Here is a 22051-nt window from a genome sequence, read left to right on the forward strand (position 1 = left end):
CTCTGAGGTGTGTCTTTAGAGCTTTATACGCTCTGAGGTGTGTCTTTAGAGCTTTATACACCCTGTGGTGTGTCTTTAGAGCTTTATACACTCTGTGGTGTGTCTTTAGAGCTTTCCAGAGAGTTCCATTCTAGAAAAAGATTCAGTTGTATCATCTGGACAAAACGTTCGACTCATCCAAGTTATTCTCAATCTGCCACGAGATCTTGGATGAGAGTCGAAACTTTGAGTTTTTCTAAAAACTTCATCTTTTTTTACTTTACTTTAATCTTTTGATTGAGTTATTTCAGCTCCTAATGTTCTATTTTGTTCTTCAACAGGCAGATTGAAGGTGTCCAAAAGGAATCTATTTCATCTTGATTTAAAAATGTTTTTTTTAGACTGATTCAAATGCTGATTGAATTTGGTCTTGTTTGGTAAAGATTGTAATTTTGACCGTCTTGTATTTTAAAAACTGTTCTTTCAGCTTGTTGTTTTCACATTTTCCAGGCTAAAATGTAGAAAATGCTGATCCGCTCTCATAATCTCTTTGTTTGGTAAAAAGCATGTTTTAAACTATTTTCTGTGACGACAGATCATTCATTTCTCCTCTTTTCTTTTAAATATCCTGTAGCACTTAAGGACTCCCCTTCTTGGAGTTACCTCATAGATCATTCAGCTTTTTCTCCCTTTGTTTCTTTCTATAATTGTACCTCTCAAAACGGCTTTAGCAGCATCCTAAAGGATGAAGTTTCACTGTTGTCATTTCCCTCCTCAGGAGCTGTGCTAGCATTAGCGTCATTAGCTTAGTCCTTCAGCTTTGATCGTTTCCCTCCCAAAGCATCATCACCCCTGCATTTCTGTGAAGTCATCTCTCTCAGCGTCTTGTTCCTCTCTTTATGGGTGAAAAGGAGATTTTAAATGCAATTACTGGCAACAGGTCGTAGTAGATCATCAGTCTGTCCCATATCCAGACGTCTCTCTTAGTCATTGTGTCGAAGCTCATTATCCCTTCCTTCAGTGCACGTGGGGGTGTGGCTTAAGCTCAACGTTAGAGAAGACACTACTTCACACTCATGTTTGTAACGGGCAGTGGGTGTGGCACCTGTGTTGTCCAGAAGGAACTGCAGTGAAGCCTGGACACTGTTGAAGAAGCCATCGATGACCATGTCATCTATGTACTCTACATAGAGCCTCCACTCCTCAGAAGACTTGTCTGCTCCCAGAAGCTGCAAGTTTCTCTGAAACAAAGTATAATATTTTATAAATCTGGTTTGATATGAGTCATATATTAATTATTTGAACTTTGTTTAACATTATTTTACAGCATAGCATGGTAAAATGGTTTCAGATGTCCTTTTATATTGGATAAAGTTACGGCTCAGAGCATATTCTTGGTCACACCAGTAAAGCAACGCTCTGATTTGAGCTGGAAGTTTAAAAAAGAATCAGAATCGTCTGGAACAGAGTGAGAAATCTGGCAAAACTCACTATTATAGTTTCTATCCTTTGACTTAGAGGTAAGAGTCCATTTTTAATTTTTTTTTTTTTTATAGTAGTAAAAAAAGATCTATATAGAGGACCACATCTAAATATCTTGGTGATTCTGTTTGAATATAAAGGTCTTTCTAAAGGTCAAAAGTAGAGTGAATTTCAGTGTTTGTAAATTTAGTGTTTCTCTCCAGACATTGGACCAATTTGATGTTTTATGTTCCGTCCCATCAATTGTAAGAGCATGAATTGTTTCTGATTGTCTAATATATTGGGCCAATGGTTCCAAGTACAAGAGACCAAAAGCAGCCCTCTGTTCAAAAACGATTCCGTTTGAAATCAATAAAGCAACTGCCCTTCTCTGTTTGCCTCTGTTCACATGTTTGTTGCTTTGATCGGGTTCAGGGCCGTTCACATTGAAGGATGCGACTTGAACACTTCTGATGCCGTTGGGTTGATTTTATTGATCGTACCGTTGACAACTTTTGAAAATCTCTCTGGTCGGGACCAACAAACATACAAAAGAACCATAGGAATACTGAACAGCTGAAAGGACACAACACGGGATGCAATAAAAGGGTTCATACTGGAAACAGGCATCAAACCCAAAATCTGATTAAATAAATCTCTCTTTTCATGTTTCTCAACTGAAGCCTGTTCACGTCAGTCCTCTTTGAAACATGCACAGATCCCACAGACTGATCAGAAAAGGGATCAGAAGATGGAGGGAAAACAAGAGAAAAGGGTCCTTTGGTACGGCTGATGTCATTTTCACGTGGGAACTTACAAAATTAAGTTGGAACAAAGTATCCAACATTGGGCAAATACTCACACGTCTCCAATAAAGTCCAGTCCAATCTTGATTAATGATGACTAAAGTTATGGAACTTCAACACAATAGATCTTGGGCACTGGATCGGAACCGACTCGGAAACTAAGTGAGTATTTCAATCTTTTTTAGACATGTTCCTAAAATAAGCCTCCAGGCTCATAACGTACAAGACTCAAGCATCATCTTCATATTCAAGTCAAATACAATTGAGGCACATTCAAGACCCTGTGCGTTGGTGCTGATTGGTCGATTATCCGTGCAGAACACGTATTCAATCTCGCTCTTGTAAAATAGTGATCTATAGAAGATATTTCTCAGATCTTTGTCAGACAAAGGCAAAGAGGCCAAAACATGATCAAAAGAATGTCATGTTTTGCTTGTGAAATTTGGACAGATCTGCTCCTCAAGAAAGACGTTTTGGTGAGCGTGACACGGACAGGACTGAATCTGCATTTAACCCACAGACGTCACAATATTATTATGACTTATAACTGTTATTATATAACAGTTATTCTAAATTCAATCATTCATTTGTCAGATTTTTTTACTGCATTACCATTTCTCTAGCACAGCAAGACAACAGCAGTCGATTCTGACCTCCAGCCTCTGTCCCCAGTGTCACACGTGGGGACAGAGGCTGCTCATGGGGACTGTGGGGACAGAGGCTGCTCATGGGGACTGTGGGGACAGAGGGTGCCCATGGGGACAGTGGGGACAGAGGCTGCTCATGGGGACAAATGGGGACAGAGGCTGCTCATGGGGACAGAGGCTGCTCATGGGGACAAATGGGGACAGAGGCTGCTCATGGGGACAGAGGCTGCTCATGGGGACAAATGGGGACAGAGGCTGCTCATGGGGACAGAGGCTGCTCATGGGGACAGAGGCTGCTCGTGGGGACAGAGGCTGCTCATGGGGACAAATGGGGACAGAGGCTGCTCGTGGGGACAGAGGCTGCTCATGGGGACAGAGGCTGCTCATGGGGACAAATGGGGACAGAGGCTGCTCATGGGGACAGAGGCTGCTCATGGGGACAGAGGCTGCTCGTGGGGACAGAGGCTGCTCATGGGGACAAATGGGGACAGAGGCTGCTCGTGGGGACAGAGGCTGCTCATGGGGACAGAGGCTGCTCATGGGGACAAATGGGGACAGAGGCTGCTCATGGGGACAGAGGCTGCTCATGGGGACAGAGGCTGCTCGTGGGGACAGAGGCTGCTCATGGGGACAAATGGGGACAGAGGCTGCTCGTGGGGACAGAGGCTGCTCATGGGGACAGAGGCTGCTCATGGGGACAAATGGGGACAGAGGCTGCTCGTGGGGACAGAGGCTGCTCGTGGGGACAGAGGCTGCTCATGGGGACAGAGGCTGCTCGTGGGGACAGAGGCTGCTCGTGGGGACAGAGGGACAGAGGCTGCTCGTGGGGACAGAGGCTGCTCGTGGGGACAGAGGCTGCTCGTGGGGACAAATGGGGACAGGGGCTGCTCGTGGGGACAAATGGGGACAGGGGCTGCTCGTGGGGACAAATGGGGACAGGGGCTGCTCGTGGGGACAAATGGGGACAGGGGCTGCTCGTGGGGACAAATGGGGACAGGGGCTGCTCGTGGGGACAAATGGGGACAGGGGCTGCTCGTGGGGACAAATGGGGACAGAGGCTGCTCGTGGGGACAAATGGGGACAGGGGCTGCTCGTGGGGACAAATGGGGACAGGGGCTGCTCGTGGGGACAAATGGGGACAGGGGCTGCTCGTGGGGACAAATGGGGACAGGGGCTGCTCGTGGGGACAAATGGGGACAGAGGCTGCTCATGGGGACAAATGGGGACAGGGGCTGCTCGTGGGGACAAATGGGGACAGGGGCTGCTCGTGGGGACAAATGGGGACAGGGGCTGCTCGTGGGGACAAATGGGGACAGGGGCTGCTCGTGGGGACAAATGGGGACAGGGGCTGCTCATGGGGACAAATGGGGACAGGGGCTGCTCGTGGGGACAAATGGGGACAGGGGCTGCTCGTGGGGACAAATGGGGACAGGGGCTGCTCGTGGGGACAAATGGGGACAGGGGCTGCTCATGGGGACAAATGGGGACAGGGGCTGCTCGTGGGGACAAATGGGGACAGGGGCTGCTCGTGGGGACAAATGGGGACAGGGGCTGCTCGTGGGGACAAATGGGGACAGGGGCTGCTCGTGGGGACAAATGGGGACAGGGGCTGCTCGTGGGGACAAATGGGGACAGGGGCTGCTCGTGGGGACAAATGGGGACAGGGGCTGCTCGTGGGGACAAATGGGGACAGGGGCTGCTCGTGGGGACAAATGGGGACAGGGGCTGCTCGTGGGGACAAATGGGGACAGGGGCTGCTCGTGGGGACAAATGGGGACAGGGGCTGCTCGTGGGGACAAATGGGGACAGGGGCTGCTCGTGGGGACAAATGGGGACAGGGGCTGCTCGTGGGGACAAATGGGGACAGGGGCTGCTCGTGGGGACAAATGGGGACAGGGGCTGCTCTTGGGGACAAATGGGGACAGGGGCTGCTCGTGGGGACAAATGGGGACAGGGGCTGCTCGTGGGGACAAATGGGGACAGGGGCTGCTCGTGGGGACAAATGGGGACAGGGGCTGCTCGTGGGGACAAATGGGGACAGGGGCTGCTCGTGGGGACAAATGGGGACAGGGGCTGCTCGTGGGGACAAATGGGGACAGAGGCTGCTCGTGGGGACAAATGGGGACAGGGGCTGCTCGTGGGGACAAATGGGGACAGGGGCTGCTCGTGGGGACAAATGGGGACAGGGGCTGCTCGTGGGGACAAATGGGGACAGGGGCTGCTCGTGGGGACAAATGGGGACAGAGGCTGCTCGTGGGGACAAATGGGGACAGGGGCTGCTCGTGGGGACAAATGGGGACAGGGGCTGCTCGTGGGGACAAATGGGGACAGGGGCTGCTCGTGGGGACAAATGGGGACAGGGGCTGCTCATGGGGACAAATGGGGACAGGGGCTGCTCGTGGGGACAAATGGGGACAGGGGCTGCTCGTGGGGACAAATGGGGACAGGGGCTGCTCGTGGGGACAAATGGGGACAGGGGCTGCTCGTGGGGACAAATGGGGACAGGGGCTGCTCGTGGGGACAAATGGGGACAGGGGCTGCTCGTGGGGACAAATGGGGACAGGGGCTGCTCGTGGGGACAAATGGGGACAGGGGCTGCTCGTGGGGACAAATGGGGACAGGGGCTGCTCGTGGGGACAAATGGGGACAGGGGCTGCTCGTGGGGACAAATGGGGACAGGGGCTGCTCGTGGGGACAAATGGGGACAGGGGCTGCTCGTGGGGACAAATGGGGACAGGGGCTGCTCGTGGGGACAAATGGGGACAGGGGCTGCTCGTGGGGACAAATGGGGACAGGGGCTGCTCGTGGGGACAAATGGGGACAGGGGCTGCTCGTGGGGACAAATGGGGACAGGGGCTGCTCGTGGGGACAAATGGGGACAGGGGCTGCTCGTGGGGACAAATGGGGACAGGGGCTGCTCGTGGGGACAAATGGGGACAGGGGCTGCTCGTGGGGACAAATGGGGACAGGGGCTGCTCGTGGGGACAAATGGGGACAGGGGCTGCTCGTGGGGACAAATGGGGACAGGGGCTGCTCGTGGGGACAAATGGGGACAGGGGCTGCTCGTGGGGACAAATGGGGACAGGGGCTGCTCGTGGGGACAAATGGGGACAGGGGCTGCTCGTGGGGACAAATGGGGACAGGGGCTGCTCGTGGGGACAAATGGGGACAGGGGCTGCTCGTGGGGACAAATGGGGACAGGGGCTGCTCGTGGGGACAAATGGGGACAGGGGCTGCTCGTGGGGACAAATAGTGTTTTGTGAGGTGAACCTTGAGGAGGAAGTGGATCTTTTCTCCAGACGAGCGGATGATGTCATAGAAGCGCTCCACCATCTGGTCCTGCTCCTCCAGGACCAGCAGGGTGTCACTCCTGCCCTCTCGGCGCCCAAACAGAGGCGTGGCCCACAGGCGGGTGCTCCTCTGGATCTCCTCCACATTGTCTTTGCTCCTCTGCAGCCGGGACTCCAGGTCACAAACACTGTCTCTCATCTCCTGGACGTACGGCCAGACATCTACAAGCACAGGACCGTTTCAGAGCTTATTTAGGAACTGGTGTTAAATCAAGAAAGAAACGTGTATTTGAATTGCTACACAAATGTGTGTGTAATTACAGTTAAGTTATTAATGTATGCTTTTATCTTTTGGTTGTCCAGGTGATTATCCAATCAGAAAGCAGATTGAGCAACAATGAGTTACAAACTGAATAGAAGATGTACATAAATCTATAGAAGGGACAGTTATAAACGCAGACATTCATCATTTCAGTTTCATCAGAATCAGACTGACATCATCTGTCTGTTCGTGCCAAGCAGACCACAGCCTGGCACTGACCACAACCTGGCACTGACCACAACCTGGCACTGACCACAACCTGGCACTGACCACAGCGGCACTGACCACAACCTGGCACTGACCACAACCTGGCACTGACCACAACCTGGCACTGACCACAACCTGGCACTGACCGCAACCTGGCACTGACCACAACCTGGCACTGACCACAACCTGGCACTGACCACAGGGGCACTGACCACAACCTGGCACTGACCACAACCTGGCACTGACCGCAACCTGGCACTGACCACAGCGGCACTGACCACAACCTGGCACTGACCACAGCGGCACTGACCACAACCTGGCACTGACCACAGCGTGGCACTGACCACAGCGGCACTGACCACAGCCTGGCACTGACCACAACCTGGCACTGACCACAACCTGGCACTGACCACAGCGGCACTGACCACAGCCTGGCACTGACCACAACCTGGCACTGACCACAGCGGCACTGACCACAACCTGGCACTGACCACAGCGTGGCACTGACCACAGCCTGGCACTGACCACAACCTGGCACTGACCGCAACCTGGCACTGACCACAGCGGCACTGACCACAACCTGGCACTGACCACAACCTGGCACTGACCACAGCGGCACTGACCACAACCTGGCACTGACCACAACCTGGCACTGACCGCAACCTGGCACTGACCACAGCGGCACTGACCACAACCTGGCACTGACCACAACCTGGCACTGACCACAGCGGCACTGACCACAACCTGGCACTGACCACAACCTGGCACTGACCACAGCGGCACTGACCACAACCTGGCACTGACCACAACCTGGCACTGACCACAACCTGGCACTGACCACAGCGGCACTGACCACACCCTGGCACTGACCACAGCCTGGCACTGACCACAGCGGCACTGACCACAGCCTGGCACTGACCACAGCCTGGCACTGACCACAACCTGGCACTGACCACAACCTGGCACTGACCACAGCGTGGCACTGACCACAGCGGCACTGACCACAGCCTGGCACTGACCACAACCTGGCACTGACCACAACCTGGCACTGACCACAGCGGCACTGACCACAGCCTGGCACTGACCACAACCTGGCACTGACCACAGCGGCACTGACCACAACCTGGCACTGACCACAGCGTGGCACTGACCACAGCCTGGCACTGACCACAACCTGGCACTGACCACAGCGGCACTGACCACAACCTGGCACTGACCACAGCGTGGCACTGACCACAACCTGGCACTGACCACAACCTGGCACTGACCACAGCGGCACTGACCACAACCTGGCACTGACCACAACCTGGCACTGACCACAGCGGCACTGACCACACCCTGGCACAGCCTGGCACTGACCACAGCCTGGCACTGACCACACCCTGGCACTGACCACAGCCTGGCACTGACCACAGCGTGGCACTGACCACCTCCTCCTCCACATCCACTCAGACCCTCGGGTGGAGGTGAAGGACACAGCAGCTTTGGTTCTCAGGTTTCAGTTTCAGGTTTGACAATGGATTTTTGAGCTGACCAGAGCTGACCAGAGCTGACCAGAGCTGACCAGAGCTGACCAGAGCTTGAAACATGTGTGGCAGAACGGGCAAATTTCCGGAACATGTCGGCCTCGGGGAAACTAAGATAAACAGCATTTTCTCTTTTTTTCCCCAAATTTGTGATTTTCGTTTTTTTGCATTATGTGAAAGTTGAAGATATGGACCAGCCATTGGATGAATCAGATAACAGTATTTGCAGCATTAAAGGCATAAATGTTATGTACATGAGTACATTATGTACAAGAGTACATAAGTACACGAGTACTTTATGTACACGAGTACATAAGTACATGAGTACATTATGTACACAAGTACATTATGTACACGAGTACATAAGTACACGAGTAAGTACACGAGTACATTATGTACACGAGTACATAATGTACACGAGTACATAAGTACACGAGTACATAATGTACACGAGTACATAAGTACACGAGTACATAAGTACACGAGTACATTATGTACACGAGATTATGTACACGAGTACATAAGTACACGAGTACATTATGTACATGAGTACATTATGTACACGAGTAAATAAGTACACGAGTACATTATGTACACGAGTACATAAGTACACGAGTACATTATGTACACGAGATTATGTACACGAGTACATAAGTACACGAGTACATTATGTACATGAGTACATTATGTACACGAGTAAATAAGTACACGAGTACATAAGTACACGAGTACATTATGTACATGAGTACATTATGTACACGAGTAAATAAGTACACGAGTACATTATGTACACGAGTACATTATGTACACTTATTGTATGGCATTGTATTGTAGTAATCGCTCAACATAAAAGAGAAATAAAGCTCATTTACTTTGTTTGTGTATTTGATATTTAAATGATTATGATAATTGATTAAGTTATACAACAATGTTGATGATGCAAGAGTTACTTTATCAAACCAAATGTTATTTATAGAACACAATTCGTACAAAGTGCAATTCAAAGAAACATAAAAAACACAACACAGTGAACATTATAACAGGTTTTCCAGGGCAGTAACAAGGAAACGTAAAGAGTTACTTTTAAAAGTAACGTTACTCAATACTGATTATTATAGAAGGATTTAGTGTTACATGACATAGATCTGAGCTCACCCTGTGTTCATGTAACTATCAGTGTACAAATACGCAGCTGAACGCTCCACACTTAACTTACTTATGCAATATAAAGCTGGACTAGATGAAGTGTGTGATGTTTGTTACCTTCAGAGTTCCAGTGGAGGCCCTGCTCCGCCCTGCTGAGCTCAGAGTCCAGGGCCTGGATCTGGGCTTGGATCAGGGGCCGCTCCACATCCAAAACTGAACGCATCACCTGAACGAGCAGAAACACATGTTTGGGTCAGTTTATAATAGGGAGCAGAGCTTAACAGCCAGCTACATTTTGAACAAATACTGTCAATAATGACTATTGTGACAAATGTCTTTATTCCGTTATCTGGATGGGGAATTACCAGCTTAAACCTGTTCTGAGTCGGACTTGTGGTCAGTCCACTGGACCTGCAGCAGAGGCATGTTTCCCACAGAGCGCAGTGTAAACACAAAGTGTGGACTACGCCCTGCTGCCAACATGTTCTTGAATCTCATTTCACCCCCTGTTAGAGATGAGGAAACGCTCCTTTATAGTTCACATGTTTTGACTTAGTTTTAAGTCTGGGATAAGATCACATTTTTCACAATCTTTTTTATGGTTTTAAAAAGAGGAGCATAATTGTTGATTGGTCTCTATGAAACGCCACCTAAATATCTAAGGGATTCCGTCTATTTCAAGGTCAGAGGGACTTTCCAGTAAGCAAGAATAATGTTTTTTTTCTTCACGGACATTGGACCAACCTCTTGAAGAAAATGCTTCACATTAGGTTTGGACACTTCTGGTTTGGTCAAATACAATAGAACATTTTTATGTTCCATCAATTGCAAGGTCATGAATGGTTCTTGATCGTCTAATAAATTGAGCCAATGGTTCCAAATACAAAGTAAACAGGAGGAGAGACCAGGCACAGCCCTGTCTCATCCCCCGTCAGTGGATCTGTCACATGACCATTGATTTTAATTCTTGATTGTTGGACCATCGTAAAGAGCCGCAATATGTTTTATTATTAAATCGATTTGAAATTTGTGTATCACTTTAAATAAATAAGTCCAGCTACAGAATCAAATCCTTCTCACGTATTTGTCTCATTGTGTGTAAAGATGGTCTTATGTCGTCTTGTGTGTGTCTCATTGTGTGTAAAGATGGTCTTATGTCGTCTTGTGTGTGTCTCATTGTGTGTAAAGATGGTCTTATGTCGTCTTGTGTGTGTCTCATTGTGTGTAAAGATGGTCTTATGTCCTCTTGTGTGTGTCTCATTGTGTGTAAAGATGGTCTTATGTCGTCTTGTGTGTGTCTCATTGTGTGTAAAGATGGTCTTATGTCGTCTTGTGTGTGTCTCATTGTGTGTAAAGATGGTCTTATGTCGTCTTGTGTGTCTCATTGTGTGTAAAGATGGTCTTATGTCGTCTTGTGTGTGTCTCATTGTGTGTAAAGATGGTCTTATGTCGTCTTGTGTGTGTCTCATTGTGTGTAAAGATGGTCTTATGTCGTCTTGTGTGTGTCTCATTGTGTGTAAAGATGGTCTTATGTCGTCTTGTGTGTGTCTCATTGTGTGTAAAGATGGTCTTATGTCGTCTTGTGTCTGATCTTTGTGGATTCAGTTTGGGAGTTTATTTCTTTTGGACATAAATGAGGTGAATAAACGTCACATTCAGAAAGGAGGGTGAAGGGGACAACACGAACGAGAAGCTGATGAGCAATGAGCCCTGAAACTGACCAGAAGGTTTTGTAACCATCATGTGAAGGAGCGCGTCATGAAGGAGATCTCCAATGCACAGGCAAGAAATGTTCTTCACCCAAGATATTCTAAAAGAAAACGCCATGTCTGCGAGGAAGTTCAGAGGAGACAACTAAAGCATCTCCTGCTGTTCTTCTGGTGACGTTTGAAGGTCAAAAAGCACATGCTAAAAACACCATTAGAAACACTGAGAACTGAAGAGCAGCAAGGGCTGGATCCAGCAGGGTCTGGGAGTTCATGGAAGCGTAACATTATAACACATTTCTGTTGGTTTAAAGGGAGTGATGATTTTTGCGTAATTTTTGTGTATTTTTTGGCATCCAACTTTATAAACCAGATCCATCAGATCTGCGGAAAGGTAACCATCTTTCCAGAAAGAATGCATGTATTTCATCAGGTTTAAACAATGAGGAGTGACGTGTTAATGCAGTTTTTACACATGTCTTAGAACACCACATAGTATGTTAGCAATAAAAAACACCACAATTTAGCAATAATAACACATCTGCAATACGGAGGATCAGTGGATGAAGTGATATCACAGAGACTAGCATGTGGCTGACAGTACATACAGTACATGTACATATACAGTACATGTACACATACAGTACATGTACACATGCTGTGGTGGGCGGGGCAGTACCTTGTTGTAGTGGTTGGTGATGAGCTCCAGGTTAGACACATACTTCCATAACTGCTCCCTGCTGGAGAACAGCTGTAAGGCGGCCTCAGGGATGGCCTCGGTCTGCCCACTTTCTAAATACTTCACCTCCCGCAGGACAGAGACCAGCTGGGCAGAGGAGAACATAAGTTTAGAAATATATGTAAAGTGAGGAAAGTATTTTGCACCCACTTTGGAAAAATCTGGAAATTAAATTGTATGATTATTAAATAATTTATGTGTATGTTTTTTCTGCAAATAAGTGTTTTAGATTCTGTCTCTCACAGTGGAAATGCACCTAAGATGAACATTTCAGACCCCTCCATAATTTCTAGCGTGATAACTGAAAAAAAAAAACCTTTATGGTATTCTCTTGTGCTGTAAACGCCATGTTGTCTGAAAGTTGTAAAATGTGCAGACACGTTCATGCTTGCAAGGACCCAGGATGTATGAGCGGTGTGTGTGATGTGTCCAGACCTGTGGGCTGAAGTTGACTGACAGAAGGTGACAGGAGGAGTCCCGAGTGAGAAGGGGCAGACCCTGGTTGTACTTCGAGCTCTTTGTCACAGTCTGTGACCAGGAGTCATACAAGCTGCCTGCATATCTGTAACACACGCATCGTCAGGACCAACACCATTTTCAGCTTGCAGTGGGAAAGGCATTTTGGCAGATTATAACCTTCTCCATGTTGTATAAAGACAGAATACACAAAAGTTATCAAATTATTTTGACCTTTACAATTCTAGGAGTGAAAAAAAAATCTGTATATATATTGAAAAAGTATGTACACCCAATATGATATATATGATATTATTAAGCAAAGGAATTCTGGCAAACCGTTCGCGGGATGGTGGAAGCAGTGTGCAAGGAATACTTTGAGGACCTCCTTAATCCCACTGTCACGTCTTCCCAAGAGGAAGCAGAGACTGAGGACTCGGAGGCTGGCTCGTCCATCACCCAAGCTGAAGTCACTGAGGTTATTGGCAAACGGCCAGTGGCTCCGGGGGCGGATGAGATCCTGAGGACCTAAAGTCTCTAGATGTTGTAGGACTGTCTTGGTTGACACATCTCTGCAACAGGGCGTGGTGGTCAGGGACCGTGCCTCTGGACTGGCAGACCCGGGTGGTGGTCCCTTTGTTCAAGAAGGGGGACCGGAGGGTGTGTTCCAACTACAGAGGGATCACACTCCTCAGCCTCCCATAAGGTCTATTCCAGGTCCTGGAGGAGAATCTGACCGATAGTCGAACCTCGGATTCAGGAGGAGCAGAGTGGTTTTCGTCCTGGTCGTGGAACACTGGACCAGCTCTATACCCTCCATCGGGTGCTCCAGGGCTCATGGGAGTTTGCCCAACCAGTCCACATGTGCTTTGTGGATCCGGAGAAGGCTTTCGACCGTGTCCCTCAGGGCGTCCTTTGGGGGGTGCTCCGGGAGTACGGGGTCCGGGGCCCTTTGCTCAAGGCTGTCCGGTCCCTGTATGACCGGAGCAGGAGCTTGCAGTGTTCACTGCAGTAAGTCAGACCTGTTCCCTGTGCATGTTGGACTCCTCAGGGTTGCGCTTTGTCACCGGTTCTGTTCATAGTTTTTATGGACAGAATTTCTAGGCGCAGTCAGGGGTCGGAGGGTGTCCGGTTTGGGGACCACAGGATCTCATCTCTCCTGTTTGCAGACGATGTTGTCCTGATGGCTCCATCAAACCCGGACCTGCAGCTGCAGTGAGACGGTTTGAATGTGAAGCGTCTGGGATGAGAATCAGTTCCAAATCCGAGGTCATGGTTCTCGACCAGAAAAAAGTGCCTTGTCCTCTTCAGGTGGGTGGGGAGTCCTTGTCCCAAGTGGAGGAGTTCAAGTATCTCGGGGTCTTGTTCACGAGTGAGTGAAGAATGGAGTGTGAGATTGACAGTTGGATCGGTGCAGCAGCTGCAGTGATGCAGTCGCTGCACCGACTGTTGGTGGTGGTGAAGAAGGAGTCGAAAGACAAAGCTCTCGATTTACCGGTCACTCTACGTTCTGACCTCACCTATGATCATTAGCATGCAATATTATTATAATTATTAAAGCGTATTTATATACACTTTTCCACCTTCAAGGTACTCAAAGCGCTTTACTAGGCAATGTGGATGCACACAATATTTGCTCTAGCGCCCCCCGGTGGCACCTGGTGTTCCAGTGGTCTCCTATCCAAGTACTAACCAGGCCCTGCCATGCTTAGCTTCCGAGAGCTAATGGCAGAAATGATGGTTGTTGTACTTGGAACCATTGGCTCAATATATTAGACAATCGGAAACATTTGATGGTGTGTCAGTTGAAGGTACAGAGCATAAAGTTGCCTGCTGCAGATGATGTCCTGCTAAATCTGACCAAACCAGAAATTTCAATACTTAATGTGATGCATTTCCTTCATGATATTGGTCCAATGTTTGGATACAAATTGAACGTACAAAGAATTGAACCTCTCTCTTACTGGCGACCCCTCTGTCCTTAAGAACAACTTACCCATTTAAATGGCAAACAGAATCTCTCAAATATTTAGGTGTACTCCGCTACAAAGAACTAATTATCTTAGAGAACATAGAAAAAGGTTCAGTTGTATCATCTGGACTCAGTTTCAGAAAAAAACAATAGGTTTCAACTCTCATCCAAGAGTCATTCTCAATCTGCGAATTTAGACCGGGAACTCAGATATTTATCCTATTCTGTGGTAAGCCCCGCCCACCTCCTGATGTTGATGAAACAACTGAACCTTTTTCTACAATGGAACACTCCTGGACAAATGAGGGATTACATCGATATCTTAGAGAACTATACTCCTCTTTTCTCCACTATAAACAGGCAGCTGTTCGATGAGTGGAATAAAACAAGATTTGTATGGCAGGGCAAGAAGCTTTGATTCTGATTTGGTTTAGTCTGAAAAATGTGGTTATTTCAGCTCAAATTAGAGCGTTCCTGGTGATATGAAGGAAAAATACTGAGAGTCATGTGGTGCCGGGGGTTCCTGTACAGGTCTTATACTGAGAGTCATGTGGTGCCGGGGGTTCCTGTACAGGTCTTATACTGAGAGTCATGTGGTGCCGGGGGTTCCTGTACAGGTCTTATACTGAGAGTCATGTGGTGCCGGGGGTTCCTGTACAGGTCTCATACTGAGAGCAATGTGGTGCCGGGGGTTCCTGTACAGGTCTTATACTGAGAGTCATGTGGTGCCGGGGGTTCCTGTACAGGTCTTATACTGAGAGTCATGTGGTGCCGGGGGTTCCTGTACAGGTCTTATACTGAGAGTCATGTGGTGCCGGGGGTTCCTGTACAGGTCTTATACTGAGAGTCATGTGGTGCCGGGGGTTCCTGTACAGGTCTCATACTGAGAGTAATGTGGTGCCGGGGGTTCCTGTACAGGTCTTATACTGAGAGTAATGTGGTACCGGGGGTTCCTGTACAGGCCTTATACTGAGAGTCATGTGGTGCTGGGGGTTCCTGTACAGGTCTTATACTGAGAGTCATGTGGTGCCGGGGGTTCCTGTACAGGTCTTATACTGAGAGTCATGTGGTGCCGGGGGTTCCTGTACAGGTCTTATACTGAGAGTCATGTGGTGCCAGGGGTTCCTGTACAGGTCTCATACTGAGAGTAATGTGGTGCCGGGGGTTCCTGTACAGGTCTTATACTGAGAGTCATGTGGTGCCAGGGGTTCCTGTACAGGTCTTATACTGAGAGTAATGTGGTGCCGGGGGTTCCTGTACAGGTCTTATACTGAGAGTCATGTGGTGCCGGGGGTTCCTGTACAGGTCTTATACTGAGAGTAATGTGGTGCCGGGGGTTCCTGTACAGGCCTTATACTGAGAGTCATGTGGTGCTGGGGGTTCCTGTACAGGTCTTACTGGCAGATGAAAGACGCTTGTGTCTGACGGAGGAAGTTAAGAATCCCTGGGTCAAATCTGTGCTTACGACATGGAAGGAGCTGATCTTATACAAACAGGTATGTGCTTTTCCAAATCATGTCAAAATAACTGAATCTACCACAGGTGGACTCCAATCAAGCTGTAGAAGCATCTCAAGGACAATCAGTGGAAAAACCATGTACCTGAGCTCAAGTTTGATGTCATGGCAAACACTGTGAATAGTTATATTTAGAAGTTTGAGACATTTTTATGAATGTTTGGTAAAAGTTGTAACATAACAAAATGTGGGAAAAGTTCATACTTTCCAGCTGTACTGTACATAACTGCATTCATAATCTGGACAGCTACTATATTGAATATATTACAATGGGAAAGAGAAGGTGCCTTGTTTTGACTGAAGAGTTGGGAAATGTGTGTACATCCCACAGGAGGACCACAAAGTCGCATGTTTGGAGGGAATTAAGTTGGGAAAATGTGTTATTATCATGTGATGCTTTGCTTAATGTTTACAGAAAACTAAAATGAGTCATTATTTCATTTCTCATTCTAAATTAAAATTTGTGCCGATCAAAGCTCTTTGTTCCCAGGTGCCTCCGGGGGCAGCACAGAGACAGGGCTGATGAGAGGTCAGGGGCCCTGTCCATACTTATGCTCAACAACAAACACTGTTATACCCATGTGCAGTACTGTCATACCCATGTGCAATACTGTCATACCCATGTGCAATACTGTCATACCCATGTGCAATACTGTTATACCCATGTGCAATACTGTCATACCCATGTGCAATACTGTTATACCCATGTGCAATACTGTCATACCCATGTGCAATACTGTCATACCCATGTGCAATACTGTCATACCCATGTGCAATACTGTCATACCCATGTGCAATACTGTTATACCCATGTGCAATACTGACATACCCATGTGCAATACTGTCATACCCATGTGCAATACTGTTATACCCATGTGCAATACTGTCATACCCATGTGCAGTACTGTCATACCCATGTGCAATACTGTTATACCCATGTGCAATACTGACATACTCATGTGCAATACTGTCATACCCATGTGCAATACTGTCATACCCATGTGCAATACTGACATACCCATGTGCAATACTGTCATACCCATGTGCAATACTGTCATACCCATGTGCAATACTGTCATACCCATGTGCAATACTGACATACCCATGTGCAATACTGACATACCCATGTGCAATACTGTCATACCCATGTGCAATACTGTCATACCCATGTGCAATACTGTCATACCCATGTGCAATACTGTCATACCCATGTGCAATACTGTCATACCCATGTGCAATACTGTCATAGTCTTGAGTTTATCCTGGTTTATATAAAGTCTGACGCACAAACTCATCAACTTGTTAAGAAAAAAACATTTCCACACAAATCCCCTTAAAGATGGCATATAAAGTGTATGAGTATGTTTCAGTTACATACATACATGTTCTGAGGCAGCACAGAGACATAAACATCGCCATGACAACAAGAAGGAGACGTATGGTCATCCAGAAAAGGTGCATAGAGCACATTTCATTGACTCTCTTCTTAAATCTCTCTATCTAAACAGACTTTCACTATTTTCACCTGGTTAAAATCCATTTAAAATGCAATTGTTTAACTAGTTGACTATATAAAAAAGTAGACTATGAAATGTTGAAGCTTTAATCTAAACTATTGAAATCAAAATATTCTGTGTGACGGTAACGCTAGGATCAACGCTGGAAATAACCCGTATGACACCATCACTCTGCACAGATTTGAGGAGGATTTGTGTCCTTAGTGCGTGCGCCTTGTTTCATTTGGGCTGCAGGCTTCATTTCCTGACAGCGCCATGGCAACGCAGAGGCAATCAAAGCACACTGTCATGGTCATAAATCAGCTGGTGTTTTACCCACACTGATGAGCGTGGATGTGGGTTTACTCTAGACACAACTAGAGGTTAGGGTTTTAAGTAGAGCCGAGCAATAATATAAATGTATATATATATATATATATATATATATATATATATATATATATATATATATATATATATATATATATATACAAGGCCAGAACTGATGGTTTAATTCATTTTAATGCTTATTTTTCCCTGCCATTCAACAACGTAAGAGGCAAGAACAAATAAAACATGATTACATTTTGTCTGTATAACCACCGTGTTACTGGCTCATTACAGTTTACTACAGACCTCGTTTCCCTGGCGACTGTTGCTAGATCCTTGTGTTTGATCCACGCTTCACCATTTATCGGAGTTCACTTTTCTTTGCGTCTTTTTCTTACTGTCAAGCAGACTTCCGTTTCATGGCCAATTCTGGTCACACAGGAAGTTACCAAAATAAAAGCGCATCCGTACAATACGACGTAAATGTGTTGAATTGACCTGTACATATTTTATGAATGATTCATGACTTATGGTTTTATTTTATTTGGTCTCATCAAATAGAAATAAAACACTTGTTTTCAATAGTGTTTTCCTAAGAACACCTTAACACAAATTAAGATATATTTCCACTTCAAAAGTCTGAGGTCCAAACCACATGCTTTTGTAAAGTTCAGAGCGATGGAAATGTCTGTATCAGTCGCAGAGCGTCGTGAACTTCAGTCACATATTTGTGATTGACAGGACAGTCCCAGAACACGTGGCAGTGGTTTGCCTCCTGGTGGCGCTGTTTCTCCAACAGTTGCATTTCCCTGTGAACAATGAGAACTTTGACCTTTGACCTGGAGTTATGAAGAAACGAGACACATTTTTTCAGCAAAATTCCCACCAAACATGAGACTTAGTGGTCCTCCCCTTTGATGTACAAACATTTCCTCACGTTTTGTCTGTAAAAGAGGGATTACCTTCTCTTTCCCATTTATTTATTTAGAGAGAGAGACAGCCACGTAATGTTGCAAAGACGTGTCAGCCAAGACAGTCCTACAACATCCAGAGGCGAATCTCATCCACCCCCGGAGCCACTGAGGAGTTTGCCAACAACCTGAGTGACTTCAGCTTGGGTGATGGACGAGTCAGCCTCCGAGTCTCTGCTTCCTCTTCAGAAGACGTGACAGTGGGATTGTGGAGACCTGTCTCAGGAGTCGCACAAGCCAAAGAAGCCTGATAAGCCTACTTCTACATCCTGACGGCATCTCTTACTTCCAGAGTCCACCACAGGGTTCGGAGGTTGCCTGCGACCTTGTGACCACAGCTTCGAGCAACCGCACTGACAATGGAGGTCGAGAACAGGGTCAAGTCTGACTCAATGTCACCAGATCTGTGAGAAGCTCTCCCAGAGGTGTGAGTTGAGTCTGTCTGGCTTCCTCCTCTGCCGGCAGATCCAACTCACCACCAGGTGGTGATCGGTTGACAGCTCTGTCCCTCTATTCGTCCAAGACACGCGGTGGACTTGCCTCACTCGTTGTAAGTATTTGGCCGTAGCTTCTTTCCTTGTTTCCTCTTCATTGCCATTTGCCTGTTGGATTCTCAGGTCCTTGTAACTGTCCTCAATGTCTGCTATTGTCCCTTCTGGGAGTGAGACCTTCTCTGTGTGGACCTCCCCTCTGTGTGGACCACACTTCTCTCGTCCCAATGAGATTCCGATATCTGAGCTGTAGATCTTGGTGGTGTGGATCAGGGAGTCAATGTCCCGCTCGCTCTTAGCATCCAGCGTGATGTCGTCCATGTAGAGGAGGAGACTGATGATGGCCCCATTCCTGAGTCTGTATCCATAGCCAGCCTAATTATTTGGCTGAGGGGGTTCAGACCTCTGCAGAACAGCAATGAGGGGGTTCAGACCGGTTCAGACCGCTGCAGAACAGCAGTGAGGACAGCGCATCACCTTGGTATATGCCACATTTGATGGACACTGGCTTCAATGGTGGTTTTCCACAACCTCATGGAGTTCCCTGTGAGGCTCTTAGAGCCCTGTTGATGTTGTAGAACTCCAAACACTGAATGATCCAAGTGTGTGGCATTGAGTCATGTGCTTTCTTGTAATCAATCCAGGCAGTGCTCAGGTTGGTGTGTTGGGTTTTGCAGTCTTGAGTAACTGTTCTATCCACCAGGAGTTGGCGTTTGGCTCCTCTGGGGTCTTTGCCCTTCTGTGCTTTGCTCATGTCTTGATCCACTTCTCTTAGTCACATGATCCTGACGTGAGCTTCATGTTGTGGAGGGACAGGTGACTACGAGAGGGGCCTATTGTACATGTGTGAGCTGTGGAATCATTTCAAAACTTTCATTAAACTAAAAACGTCAAAAGCTGTGATCTACAGAGTGTCATTTAAAACATTAACTCCTAAATGTCTCCACTGGCATTCCTGTGATTATAGCTTAATCCTTTGATTTTGTCGTGTTCTTTTGGACGCAGCAGAGAACAAGTCCAGATTGGCCTCACTTTGGTTCCAGCGTCACTTTGGGTCTTTGTAGTGTTTTTACCCTCGACAGCTTTATCTTGGACTGTTTGATGTTGAACGTGGTCTAAAAGGCCATTCCTCACTGGGCAGGAGCAGCTAGGCGGCTTGTGAAATCATCTTTGGAGCCGGTGCACAGTAATGAGAACATAAATCATGCTTAGGTCTCTACGTGCAGTCCCGCTGAGACGGCTTCATAAATGTTAGAGTGTCAACTTCCTAAATGACTTCAGATGACACAATCAGATTACACAGAACGACTGCAGCGTGTGGGAGATGGTGGGATGTTATTGGCTGACACCAAATTTACTACAGCATAACAAGTATTGCATTTTAAATTAGATTAGTGCTTTATTTATTTGGAAATGAAATTTCAGATCACATGAAACATGTCCTTACTCCTTGATTTTTTTATTAAGAAAGAAAAAATAGAAGCTCAATGACTGTAATTGCTTTGTGATTTGATAACAGATGATCCAAACAGTTCATCTAGATTGAAGCCCTAAAATGCACAGTTGAGTTCTGTGTCAGCGACAGTATGTGGCAGTGAGCTGGACACACACCTGTCCAGAGTCTGCATCATGTCCTCGTACTTCTGGATGACTCGGGCTCCAGCCGGACTTTCCAGGCACCTAAACAAACACATAAAGCATGAGTCCATAAGCTGTCAATCACAAATAATTCAGTCAGGGTTATTTCAATTCACAAGTTAAAGTCCAAAAGTCCAGATCTGAAATGTTACTATTGTGACGGCTCTAATAAACTGAGTCTGAAGTGTGTTTGTGTTTGAGGAGCAGCAGCAGCAGTGGCTCATGAACACAGGGAGAACATTCAAACTGCAGTGGTCACACTCACATGTGGGATATCTGTCTGAACATGGAGAAGGGCGTCTGGATCCGGCTCCTGAGCTCCTGGACCCACCGGAGCCCTCCTGCCACTGCCGGCATGTTCTTATTCACTGGTGACCAGCCTGTGGACAGAAGGGTGTGTTTACATGACATCACAACATTCTACAACTTTCTAGAACTCCTGAAGTTTAAATTGAGCTTTAAGGCAGGTCAGACACAGAGAGAGCATGCAAACAATAGAAATAGTCCTAAATATGTAGTCTGGCTTCAAATGGTCCGAATCTAATCCTTTAAATATCAATTATGATGAAATCAAGTGGGATATGAAGTCCAATATTTCGGAGCAACAGGACAGTCCCAAAACACCTGGTTATGATGAACCCCCAACAGCAATGCTTTGGCTTGGAGAAAAAGTACTTTTATAGGTATTTAAAGGTTATGACAGGGGTTAGAATACAGAGGCATTTTAAATGACACTTGCAGAAAAATGGTCGGACTAAATACATTGCCCAGCTCTAAGTTCATTGACTCATAACTGCCTCTCTTGGTCCTTTAAGGTCTTTCCTCTTGTGTAAGCAGGGATCACTTGGAGCGCGTGCCCTTTAGTGGTGTTTGAGTGGCACTATTGTGTCTTTCATTCTGTCCTTTAAACATGGACCTGGACATGGACTTTATCCTGGACCTGTCCAAAGCCCAAAGGACGTGTTCCAGTGCAGTGCGTTGCCAAAGGACGGCAAACAACAAACACTTCATCGCTTTACTGTGGCAGCTGAAAGAGTCTCATTGTGCAAAGGCCAGAGAGCCACAACAGTAAATAGAACCTCAGAATGAGACCAACTGATAATACTTCAAACAAACAGAATCCAATCAAGATTTTATGAAGTCAGGCTGTTCTACACCAAAACAAAGACTGTTCTACACCAGAACAAAGGCTGTTCTACACATGAACAAAGGCTGTTCTACACCAGAACAAAGACTGTTCTACACATGAACAAAGGCTGTTCTACACATGAACAAAGGCTGTTCTACACCAGAACAAAGACTGTTCTACACCAGAACAAAGGCTGTTCTACACCAGAACAAAGACTGTTCTA

The 22051-nt window shown here is 47.0% G+C and overlaps 1 protein-coding gene across 1 annotated transcript in view; it reads right to left on the reverse strand.

Moving 5' to 3' along the window:
* dnah9 (dynein, axonemal, heavy chain 9) overlaps positions 1–22051 on the reverse strand; it is a 649263-nt gene that overhangs the window by 568464 nt on the left and 58748 nt on the right. Inside the window, exons 10-16 of the mRNA XM_072455799.1 lie at positions 20965–21079; positions 20673–20741; positions 12265–12391; positions 11770–11916; positions 9502–9610; positions 6164–6405; positions 1085–1220 (exon numbers count right to left, since the gene is read on the reverse strand). Of these exons, the coding sequence (XP_072311900.1) occupies positions 1085–1220; positions 6164–6405; positions 9502–9610; positions 11770–11916; positions 12265–12391; positions 20673–20741; positions 20965–21079 (945 nt within the window). The remainder of the gene's footprint in view (positions 1–1084; positions 1221–6163; positions 6406–9501; positions 9611–11769; positions 11917–12264; positions 12392–20672; positions 20742–20964; positions 21080–22051) is intronic.

The sequence above is a fragment of the Eucyclogobius newberryi genome, unplaced genomic scaffold (assembly GCF_026437365.1).
Source record: "Eucyclogobius newberryi isolate DKJ021-1_F unplaced genomic scaffold, fEucNew1.0.hap1 SCAF_20, whole genome shotgun sequence".
In the NCBI taxonomy this organism is placed as follows: domain Eukaryota; kingdom Metazoa; phylum Chordata; class Actinopteri; order Gobiiformes; family Gobiidae; genus Eucyclogobius; species Eucyclogobius newberryi.